Raw genomic sequence first — 11,471 nt, 5'->3', positions numbered from 1 at the left:
GATCAATATCTGCTTATATTTTCCAGCTATCTGTAAATAACTCCAACACATCCATTCTCATACACGAAAAGAGTTGAATACAATAAAGCTACATTGTATTTAGGATCTGATTTAAACATTCGAACCAGTTGCAGAGGAACAAATCCAACCAATCTAGAACGCATTTTCCAGTTGTAAAGAATCAACTTCCTAGAATCAGTGACAAATGAAGATCATACTACACAAAGAGTAGATTGATACTGGTTTAGTCTGCTTGAGGGCCATGGTGTAGTCTTGATGGCGAGGTATGGTTCTGTCTGGAGTCTCCCGAGTTATACACACTCATTTGGGAGGTTGAAGGTGAGCTTCTGATAGTATTCTTGCAAAATAGGAAATTCGGTAGATAAGCTTGAAGGTATAGACCAGCGACTTCATTCAGCAAGTTCTGTCAAATTCAAGCGCTTGGCAATGCATCCAATCTTCTGGCTTGGCTCTTGTCAAATATGCAAAAGAACGAATACCGAAACTATTTTCGCGGTTCCAGAAGGGGCCCTTTCGATAACCTTCAATATGCAGTTATCCCATGAAATTGAGGAGGAAGTCAGTTTTGAATTTCAAGTGCTATCTAAAAGGATAGAAGGCTGTTGAATAGTCAGATGAATATCATTTTCTTTTGCTTTGTTGCTGCCAGTTTCTCTTTTTAGTTGAATCCATAGTATCGTTTCCGTCGCTCAATCACAAACCCCAAAACTGGAAATGACCAACCAACTCACCTTGGAAGAACAGCTGGAGGGCCTCCCTCTTTTCCAGTTGGTAATTATTGGATGTCTCCAAATTGGTCAACTGATAGCTTTTTCTTCCATGTACCCCTATATTTACTCCATGGTTAAGTATTTTGATATTGCTGACAACGATTCACAAATCGCCACATACAGTGGATATTTGGCAGCTGCTTTTTCACTCGGCGAGTACATGAGCTTGCTGTATTGGTCCAGTGCCTCAAATATATATGGCAGAAAAACCATACTCTTGTGTGGCTGTGCTGGTACAGCATTTTCGATAGTTCTCTACGGCTTTAGCACGAACTTTTACATGGCGCTTTTTGCGAGATTGTTGATGGGAATATGTAGTGGTAATACTGAAGTCTTGAGAATTACAATAGATGAAATTGCCCCCGAAGATAGACACAAAGGTTTCGCTTTCGGCAATATCTTTCTGATCTCAAACAAGTATAAATTCATTGGGTACTCCTTGGGAGTTCTCGGTGAATCTAGCGTATCTAAGTCTGCTTCTAAGAGCCGGAGAGAAGATGGATTTTCAATTCCAAGCTATCCATTTCTTCTTCCCAGCCTCATAGCAGGAAGCTTTGTTGTATTTTTCATCAACATCGGTTGGCTCTTTTTGGAAGAAACACATGAGCGAATAAAGTATGAGCGTGACATTGGCATAAATGTTGGAGATTCTATTAGGCGTCTATTGAGAATACGAGTACCGGAAAGGCCATGGAATCTGAGAGAACAATACCTAAAAGTTGACCATCAACTATTGGAGGGAAAAATTGATTCTTCAGAATTGCCCTACTACCCCACCAAAAGCAGATCTCTTTCTGTAGAAGTTGCAGATTTTGAAGAACCCTCGCAAAGCGAAACAGGCACAGAAACAAGCGATCCTATAGCATTACCTGCCGTAAGAAATCGCATGATTAACAATTTTATGTTCTGCTTTCACGGTGTATTCTACTTCGAGTTTCTCCCAATTTTACTTGCCACTAAACTTAGAATAGAGGACATGAAGTTCCCATTTCATGTTAGAGGAGGGTTCGGTTACAGTTCAATAGGAATTGGAATTCTTGTAAATAGTTCGGCAGGTATTGGGTCATGTGTTGCTATGTGGCTTATTGTTTTTGTTAAATATTGTGGTATAAAGCCTGTGTCTCTTGGCTTGATCGTATACCCCATTGTTTACTTTTTATTGCCCTTACTTCTTTTCACACTGCACCAGTACAATAATGGAATACCAGAATACGTACCGGTATTATTGCTTTTCATTATAATACTTGTTGATTTGTCAGCTGACTTTCTTACTATTTCCCGATTCCAAATTTTCTTCGACACTACGTCTTCCAAGGAGGAGAAACAGCTAATTAGTAGATATTCAATCAGAGTCATCAGCTTAGCAAAGTGTTTAGCCCCAATTATTGGAGGTTGGATGATATCGAAGTCCGAGACACACGGTTACAGCGAATTGCCTTGGTGGGCTCTTTCAGTTTGGTCAACGATAACACTATTACATTCTAATTACATCGATAAGAGTGCCTGGTGATATGTATAACCATTTCTATTTAACTTCCAAATAAACAAATTAACAATTACAATATAGACAACAGCTTGCAAGTCATTGATACTTCAATTACCTGGTAAAACTGATAGACAGAAATGCAACAATGAAAGACTAGGGTTTACACAGAACAAAAGTGCTGTGCGTACATGGAGTCAATCTGCATTCGAGTGAATAGACATGGATCTAGCTGATGTAAAGTATAGTTAAGAATTGAAGATATTTATGGAAGAACACAACAGAACCTAACCAGCACTGAATCCCGTTCTAACAGACCTCAATATCGACCAGTTGCAAAAAGTCCAGTTATGTAGAAGAAAATATCCTGTACGTAACTCCAAAAGTGCAGCATAAATAATATCGACTCAGTTTGACTCTAATTTTTATACACAGGATATAATATTTCCACATTTTTCATCTTCATTTATACGAAAAGGCTGTCCTTTTGATACACCAATACAGTATCATATGTTGAGAGTTATAAACAGGTGCAATCCGCTCTTTGGCGGAGCCGTAAAACGACTCTCAATTCAGAAATACCCCCTTTTATTCCGTTGCAACTCTAGCACAACTTCTCTTCCAGACAAAGAGCTTACTTTAGCTAAGTTTGACTTTCCATTGGCTACCCACTCCATAAGAAAAGTGACCTATAAACTAGATTCATTTCTTGATGACAAGTCGATAAAGGTAACTATAAACGGACACATCAACAGAAAGCCGAGAATCCGGCCCGAGTTGAGTTTTGCTGAAATCAGAGACTCCAATGGTGATTGTACCCAGATACTCTTGACTCCCCAGACTACCAGCAGCAAATTGTTTGATTTGCTCAAAACGACAACAGTAGAAGATGCAGTTAGTGTCACAGGACACGTTCAACTTAAGAAAATGAAGCCAGGAGATGCCACCCGTGAATGGGAATTGGTGGTAGATAATTTACAGATACTCAATTCCTCTAACTTGGATGCAGCCAGATTGGACAAATTGAAACATTCCAATCCGGAGCAATTACCTCCACAATTCAGATATTTACAATTAAGAACGAAATTCTACCAGAATGCCTTGAAAACCAGAAGCAAGGTTGCCATGTTGATAAGGAATATCTTCACCGAGAATCATGAGTTCACAGAAATAGAAACTCCTCTTCTTTTCAAGTCTACTCCGGAGGGAGCTAGAGAATTTCTTGTACCAACCAGATCGCCAGACAAATTCTATGCTTTGCCTCAGTCACCTCAGCAATATAAGCAAATTTTAATGAGCTCAGGGTTCACCAGATACTTCCAAATTGCCAAATGTTTCAGAGACGAGGATTTGAGGGCTGACAGACAACCAGAATTCACTCAGGTAGACTTGGAAATGGCTTATGTCAATAATTGCGACCAAGTCGGCGTAGTTGTGGAAGATTTGATTCATAATGTGTGGAACAGGATCAGAAATATATCTACTTACAGAGTCAATGAACAAGGGTATCTTGAAGCTATTGACTTCGATTCAACAAAACCAAATTCTTCTTTGCATTTCGGTAAACTAAAGTACATTGATGCCTTGTGCAAATATGGAATTGATAAGCCTGACCTTCGGTCAAAGTTAGAATTTGTCAACCTTAGTGAATTGTTCATTCCCTCAAGCACTAACAATGGACAATTTCCGGTGCTTGAAGCGTGTATCTTAAAAAAGGCTTTTGAGCCATCTAAAGGAAAATACAAATTGCCTCGTTCATTAATCGATCCTTTGAGCTATACAAGAAGGAAACCCATTGTGATTCCGATACAAGATGAGAACGATGCTACCAACTGGTACAAGAAGTTTATTGAAAAAAAAGTTTTCTCTGAAGCTGCAACCTTTAGCGAACACAAACTTCAGGCAAGCTTAGACTTGGAAGCTGGAGATATACTTGCTTTTTCTACTAGAGCTGAATTGCCTTACGAAAACCCCACTCCTTTAGGTAAATTCAGACAGCTTGCCATTAATGAGTTCCCTGAGAAGTGGAATCGTGAAATATACGACAAGAGCCTGGGAACTATCTCCGAAGTCAAGGACACTTCTGCTATCTTTGTTGGCTCCTGGGTTGTTGAATTTCCGTTGTTTAGTCCAGTGGAAATTTCCTCCAGTTCGAACAATGATTTCCCTGAATACGACTTTACCTCTTTCGAGTCCACCCATCATCCGTTTACAATGGCAAAACATGAAGACTACGATCTTTTGGAAACAGCGCCTTTGAAGGTGAGAGGTGAGCATTACGATCTTGTTATCAATGGTGTTGAGGTAGGAGGTGGCTCCAGAAGAATCCACGATGCCGAACTTCAGAAGTTTGTATTCAAGAATATCTTGAACATCACCAACTACAATGATTTGTTTGGCCATCTTCTCCATGCATTGAGTATGGGATGTCCTCCTCATGCTGGGTTGGCCTTGGGATTCGATAGATTATGTGCCATGCTACTTGGAAGCGCAAGCATCCGTGATGTAATCGCATTTCCTAAGAACCAGTCTGGTTTCGATCCTGTTGTAGAAAGTCCTACTTCGGTTTCTGAATCCACTTTAAATCAATACTACATTACGACCAAATTGAATTCATGATCTACGACTTTCATATTTATAATAAATATAGACCTTGTAAATAATACCACAAAGAACTTTTATTAAATATCTATTGTACATGCTGGAAATATGACTATCTTCTACGACCTCTAAGCTTCTGTTTTTTAGCGTAGTCATCCTCGTTATCATCTTCGTGTCGTCTCTTGTAGCCACTTTCAGACTTAGCTGCGGCTTCTTCACGCAACCTCCTTTCTTCAGCCAATTTTTCCATCTTCAATTCAATTGGTTTTTTGACTCTTGAAGTGGTTCCATTTTCGTCATTCACACCATAGTATGCCTGCTCTTGTTGCTTGATCAACGACTTCCAGTCGTACTTCTTTCTAACAAACAATTCCATGGACCAGTTCTTCCACACCAATCTACCGTAGGTACTTTCCTTGACCTTATGCGAGTCTCCCTGCAATTCCGTGCCAATTCTATCCTTATACATAGGTAACAACACAGAAAAGTTCCACAATGCATCAACGATGTGGGATCCGTAAGAGTTGCACGACATGTTGACAATTTGATCTTTAAAAAGATTCAAAACCCTCTTTCTGAGAATCAAAACGGGCTTTGGTTCACCTTCAGAAGATGGTATAACCACTAAAGCACGTTCTACAATATGAGAAAAAACGCCGTGGAAACACATCTGGATGAATCTTTCTACTGGCAAAGCCAAGAAGTTATACCACACACATATCACGAACTTGTAGTCGTATTCCATCAACTTTTCCAAGAAAAATGATCTTCTTCTTTCTTCTGCCGTTGGCCAGTCGTCACGAGTATTCCCCAAAGTTGAGCCTGTCAATTGCAAGACGTTTTCGATGAACTCGGAGGTGGTTTTGAGTTGTGGATCTTGGACATTGTAGTTAGGAGCAAACTTCAAGAACAATTGCTCGATGATCTCATCTCTTCTGTAGTTACCTCTGGAGATGGACGCATCTATTAATCTCTGACCTAAGTCTAAGTTTTGGTTCTCGGAAATGGAAATCAAATTGGACAACTCGGGAATGATTTCATCAAGAATGTGTTCAACGTCCACTGGTTTCAACTTGAACAACAAGGCTTGGATGATATAAACACCGGTAGTCGATCTCTTTGCTAACTTTAAGATTCTATCCTCCATGTATAACTTGTATAATCTTTCAATGTATTTGATTCTGGCACCGTCATTCTTGATAGTTGCTTCCAAGAAATGAGAACCAACAGAGTCAGACAACAAGTATTCCACGAAGGCTTCTTCTTGAGAGTTCTTGTCTTCCGAATCCTTTAAGAATATCAAGTGCCAGAAGGTTCTATCTCTATCAACCAAGCCTTCAACTTGAATAAGTAATTGCAAAACTGGAGATGCGATCTTGTGTATAGCAAGTTCTCTCATACGTTTGCTATTTTGGTTGTTGCTTACGGAATTACAGAGTTCTCTTAGTTGAATCTTGAACGAGGATGGTGTCTGGAATGACTTGTTGAAGTCTTGGTTATCTTTTATTTCAATCATTTTTCTGGCGATCTTGGACTTTTTCGATCTCAAGGTAGAGTTGGAAGTAGTTGTAGAAGGTAATTCCTTACCTGCCAAAATCAAGATAAGCAAACGGAGAACATGCGATGAGTATTGGTGTTCCAACATTCCTTGCAAATGAGGCTTGAATTCGTCAACCATCTTGATGAACAAACCTTCCATAGGATCTGTCACTTCTCCTTCTTCCTGTTCTTCCCGTTCCTCTTCATTTTGACTGCTGTCATCATGGATCAACTCCTTTTCGATCAAGGCAGCAGATCTCACCAACAAAGTTTCCAATACATGGGAAGAGTATTTATGATGGGCCAATGCTACAAAATGTCCCGAAAACTGGCCAAATATGTTTTTCAATTGTCTATCGCTAGCAAACAAAATCAATCTTTCCATCAACTTGGAACAGATCTGGTTGGTGACCAATTTCAATTCCTTTCCTCTGGCTTCTTCCAAAACAGATCTAATGAACCCTTCACGATCTTCGTCACTATCAAACGCATTTACGTTCAATGTTGACTCTGCTTGTTTGAAGTAGTCCAATTCGTTGGAATCTACTAAACCGAAAAATGGACTTTTCAATGAGGCATCGATTTCGTTACTGTCATCTCCGCCTTCTTCGCCAGTGGACTTGGTATCTTCGAAAAGAGACTGAGCCTTCTTTTCAAGCTTATCAGCACTCTTTTCGACTCTTCTACCTCTGGACTTCGTCTTGGCCATGTTGATATTCGGTTTTCTGTTCGAAGAAGATAATTCTTAAACTAAATCTTTAGATGCTCTTCTCAAATATTTTTCAGTGCATATATTTTTGGAGAGAATGCAGGACTAAATGATTGCAAAAAAAAGTTTCAAGCGTAAGACATTATTTATTATTCACAAGTGCTATCCGTAACTAAAGAAAGGGCCAGAAGAATTAAAGAAGAAAGAAATTCTTTTTGTTTTTTAAAAAGATGAAATTAAATAGAGATATTTGAAAAATTTGAAACCGCTGTTTAAAAAAATTGAATTGAATAAATTGCTTTGAAGTATAGCACCAAGGAAGTTCAGCATTTTAACTAGCCAGTCAGTTCAAGCGGTATTCTTTATTTCTTCTCTCTTACCTGGCTCGAAGACACCGTAACTAGTCCAGTGCCATGGAGAAGCATCAGCATTAGCATCTCTCTTGCCAGGTTCAAAAACACCGTAGCTGGTCCAATGCCATGGGGCTGCGTCGGCATTAGCGTCTCTCTTTCCAGGCTCAAAAACACCGTAACTGGTCCAATGCCATGGGGCTGCATTAGCGTTGGCGTCTCTTTTACCAGGTTCGAAGACGCCGTAACTGGTCCAATGCCAGGCGTTGGCATCTCTCTTAGACTTGCCTTCTGAAGCAGCAGCTTCTGAGGCAGCAGCAATGGTACTGTTGACAATAAGAATGACATTTTGTCCTTGATAAGAACCAATAATTGGAACTAAGTCATAAGAAAGAGGAATTGCACCTGCAATAGATTCATCAGGAAAGTCGATGTCGATGTTCTGTCCTGAAGTAGGAGCAGAAAGAGCAACTGAGGTGAACACGACAGCAGACAAGATGGCAGTGGAACGTAAATGCATTGTTGAAGGGAGGAAAGCAGTGGAGGTATTTCCGTTTGAATGATAATCAAGAAAGAATACAAATTTACTATAGGAACTTCGGCAGATATTTATACAATTCTGGAACTTTTTCCGAACTGTTTTATTATAGGTGCAAAAAATTCTGCGTCTTATCTTGTCCTTATGCTTCCACAAAGGGAAACTTTGGCGATTGCAAATCTACACCCAGCCCCTAAAGGACTTAGCTAGAGTCACTACTAGCTGGGATAATCTCCTACATATCGGGATAGACGAAACACTAATTATGTGTTAATGCTAGTCGAACGGCAGCCCTAGCCTTATTTTTTTGTCTCAAGAAATGCCATAATAGAGCGAAATAGGCAATTTTCAACTCAATTCTACCAAAGATTTACAGACTCGTCGCTTTTAATTGAAGAAATCGAGAGCCCCTGTTTCAAACCAGCCTTTTCTATGGCTGTACCAAGAATTGCAATCACGCAAAAGGATAAGAATACGAGAATCTATCCTTTCTTGGTGTAGAACTTACCGAAGTCTGCACAGGTGCACCAATATGTGGTAGATTGTCTTCCCGATTCAAATTACAATTGACAGATCGCTGACAATTAACCAACATCGCTAGAATATTTTCAGTCACGTTGTCTGAGCCGAGTCAACCTTGTGTTGGTTCGTTGTTAGAAAACGAATACAGGCGTGAATCTGCTTACATTAGGAACTGCTATTTTAGTTGCGCCATATAAACTGAAACTACAGGCAAGTCGCAATCAAAGCGCATCGCAAAAAAATGTGGGGTAAGATTTCATCGACTCATCAAGCCAAACCAGAGACAAACATCAGGGACCAAACGATCCCCATGCAAGCAGAAACCAGAACGCGGAATTCGTGGCTTCCAGCAAATCTGCTAGAAAGGGGAATCACGAGACTTGCTCTCATTGTTCAGTAAAGGCATTAAGCCGATTGGTCCTGCAAATGTTCTGAAAAGGAGTTATGGTCTGGTGACCTCCTTCTAGGCAAGACCTTTCACCAGCATATTGTAACTCCACTTTTCAGAATTCTATTCAATTTACAGCCTTCTTCTCTTCTGTATCAAAAGTATAACCAAGACTGTCTTCTCTTCTAGATCATCGTAGTAACCAGCAATTGCGAATAGTAGCGACCCCATCCTAAGATTTCTTTATTGTCCTTTTGCCCTAAACTGACTGCTCGAAATATCGCCAGTTTTCCCATTGAACCAATTTTTCCTGAATGACTTCTCCCTTTGCCCATCCTTGGTTGGAATCCTTCACAGCCATTTTGCCCTTACCACGCAGCAAGGACGAATGGTTGATTGTCGACATCTCCAACTCTATCCGGGAGAAGCCTCAATGGAAATCTCAGTACAAGGACGAATCGATTGCTTCTCAATGGAAGCAGGAAATCAAGGATTGCTACTCTGACAAGACGCAGTTGATTGATGAAATCATCGACTATGTGTTTGCCGAGTTGGAATGGTATGACAATGTCGAATCCGAGTATCCAGGTTTGAAGGAAAAAGGATTCACCATTGCCTGCGACGACAAGATCGTATTTTCCGACACGGCCATTGATCCTGATTTGAAGCTCAGACTTAGTTCAGAATTGAAAAATCTACAACTGTCTTTTGGAGATAAGCCGGACTATCATCCTCATACAGGCAACAAGGTGGTTGATCTTATCCATCCTTCCTTGTTCCCCCTTGAGTATAGTGCAACTCCTACATACGCAGATGCAAAAAAGTCCGTGGTGCAATTGCATGAGTACTCTGACGAAATCCACAAGGTTAAGAAGTGGGTGGGAAAGTATGGAACTTCCCATAAGTTTCAGTGGTTGCCTTCCTTATTGAGAATCAATCATGAAACGGATACGTTTGAGTTCAAGTCCTACATTAACAATTTGCACCCAACTAAATATGCTTCTCTCTATAAGGATATCCAAGCTGTGTTCAATGCTGTAGTACCAGGTTTGAACTTTTGTTTATCAAGGTACGCTTCCAAGCCGTATTTTAGAATAGACATTCCCCCATTTGAAGAAGCGTACGAGGAAGAGTTTCAGGAGAAGTTTAAGGAGTTCATTGACAGTGACGAACCTTGGAAGGGCGAAAAGTTCTGGGAACTCATGAACTCCAAAGTTAACTACTTAAAATCTTTCCATCCCAAGTATGTTGAAGGACCTGATACTAACAAGACTATTGATCTAGTCCAAGACTTTCACAGATTGAAGGTAATCGTTAAGGCTTCCAACATTGAATTAACACCCGACAATCCACGCTATGAAGGTGGAAAGTGGCATGTGGATGGGACTATCAATGAAGACATAGTAGCTAGTGTGATGTACTATTATGATGTTGAGAACATCACTGAGTCGAATCTCAAGTTCAAGGCCTGTTTTGGTGACCCCAAGTACGAACAGGGTGATGATACCTACCCACGAGAAATATATGGTGTGAAGGATGGTGATGTCATGACGAGAGAGCTTGGAAGCATCACAGCTCACGAGGGTAGAATTGTCATTTCTCCCAACTGCTTCCAGCATCAAGTTGCTCCCTTTGAATTGAAGAACAAGTCGAAACCGGGCCATCGCAAGCTATTATGTTTCTATCTTGTGGACCCCTATAACCATGTCGTTGTGACTACTGACCAAGTTCCTCCTCAGCAGAAAGCTTGGTGGGACGATAACGAGTTGAAGAAGAATTTGGCGGATAGTCTCAGAAAGAAGATTCTTGATTTGAAGCCAGACGAAGAATTTCCTGTGAGTTGGGAAAGAGCCCAGGAAGTCCGAGAGGAGTTGATGAAGGATAGAAACAAAGACCTTGACGAATTTGACGAGGATCCTGCTTTCACTAGGAAGTTTTCCTTTTGGAACTACGATCTGTCGGCCGAAGAAACAGCTGAATAGATAAGAAGAAGCAGATCTATTTCGGCTAACGTATATATTGTATCTGATAGATATAGTAACGAATTTTTACGAACCCGATGAATTCAACCAAATAGACCTAGAATGTACAGTAGATATAATTAGCCCATATAGTCTCGGCGGCACAATATCGAATTATTGTTTGAATGCATCGTAGGCCAGTAATCGTATATTAATCGCCGTCCAACACCCATAGTAAGGCCCTCTTTCTGATATATTCGCCGCCAATTGGAAGTATGAATTGTAGAGACCAAACTATGCTAAACTTCTTGGAATTGACCACCAAATCTGCGAAGGAAATCCGTAAAATTATTTGACTTTTCGTGGTTGACCGTAATATGAACTATTCTGTTCAGCACCTAGAACAGAAAGATTGGTATTTAACCAAACACTAATGACTACTCAGAAGTAGACAAAGAAGGAAAAGTTGAACATCAAGAAACAATATGAGCCTTGAAATAATGAAGTGGCTAGCCCTATGATTTGCTAGATGGAAGGCAAATAAGAGGAGTTCTTATGGACGTGAGAACCTTAGATGGCAACGATCCTG

The 11,471-nt window shown here is 40.2% G+C and overlaps 5 protein-coding genes across 5 annotated transcripts; 3 read left to right on the top strand and 2 right to left on the bottom strand. All coding sequences in view use genetic code 12, as the record gives it.

Annotated features, from left to right (window-relative positions):
- Positions 1–735: 735 nt before the first annotated feature.
- PICST_47685 (putative membrane transporter) lies at positions 736–2,301 on the top strand (the record flags this gene model as incomplete). The annotated part of the gene is made up of 1 exon (XM_001385795.1): positions 736–2,301. One exon carries the CDS (start codon positions 736–738, stop codon positions 2,299–2,301), a length of 1,566 nt encoding a protein of 521 aa, XP_001385832.2.
- A 585-nt stretch (positions 2,302–2,886) lies between these two features.
- MSD1 (aspartyl-tRNA synthetase) lies at positions 2,887–4,893 on the top strand (the record flags this gene model as incomplete). The annotated part of the gene is made up of 1 exon (XM_001385794.1): positions 2,887–4,893. A coding segment is annotated over one exon (2,007 nt), but the record flags the coding sequence as incomplete, so codon positions are not given.
- Positions 4,894–4,987: 94 nt separating this feature from the next.
- On the bottom strand, positions 4,988–7,123 carry PICST_32802 (predicted protein; the record flags this gene model as incomplete). The annotated part of the gene is made up of 1 exon (XM_001385442.1): positions 4,988–7,123. One exon carries the CDS (start codon positions 7,121–7,123, stop codon positions 4,988–4,990), a length of 2,136 nt encoding a protein of 711 aa, XP_001385479.1.
- Positions 7,124–7,564: 441 nt separating this feature from the next.
- Positions 7,565–7,993, bottom strand: PICST_48016 (mating factor alpha precursor; the record flags this gene model as incomplete). Its single annotated transcript, XM_001385441.1, has 1 exon — positions 7,565–7,993. A coding segment is annotated over one exon (429 nt), but the record flags the coding sequence as incomplete, so codon positions are not given.
- A 1,242-nt stretch (positions 7,994–9,235) lies between these two features.
- Positions 9,236–10,903, top strand: PICST_62202 (predicted protein; the record flags this gene model as incomplete). The annotated part of the gene is given in 2 exon segments (XM_001385793.1): positions 9,236–9,509; positions 9,525–10,903. 2 exon segments carry the CDS (start codon positions 9,236–9,238, stop codon positions 10,901–10,903), a joined length of 1,653 nt encoding a protein of 550 aa, XP_001385830.2.
- Positions 10,904–11,471: the final 568 nt, after the last annotated feature.

This window comes from Scheffersomyces stipitis, chromosome 6 (assembly GCF_000209165.1).
Source record: "Scheffersomyces stipitis CBS 6054 chromosome 6, complete sequence".
NCBI classification, from domain to species: domain Eukaryota; kingdom Fungi; phylum Ascomycota; class Pichiomycetes; order Serinales; family Debaryomycetaceae; genus Scheffersomyces; species Scheffersomyces stipitis.
Note: the sequence above shows the minus strand (reverse complement) of the source record. Positions and strands in the feature narration are given on the sequence as shown.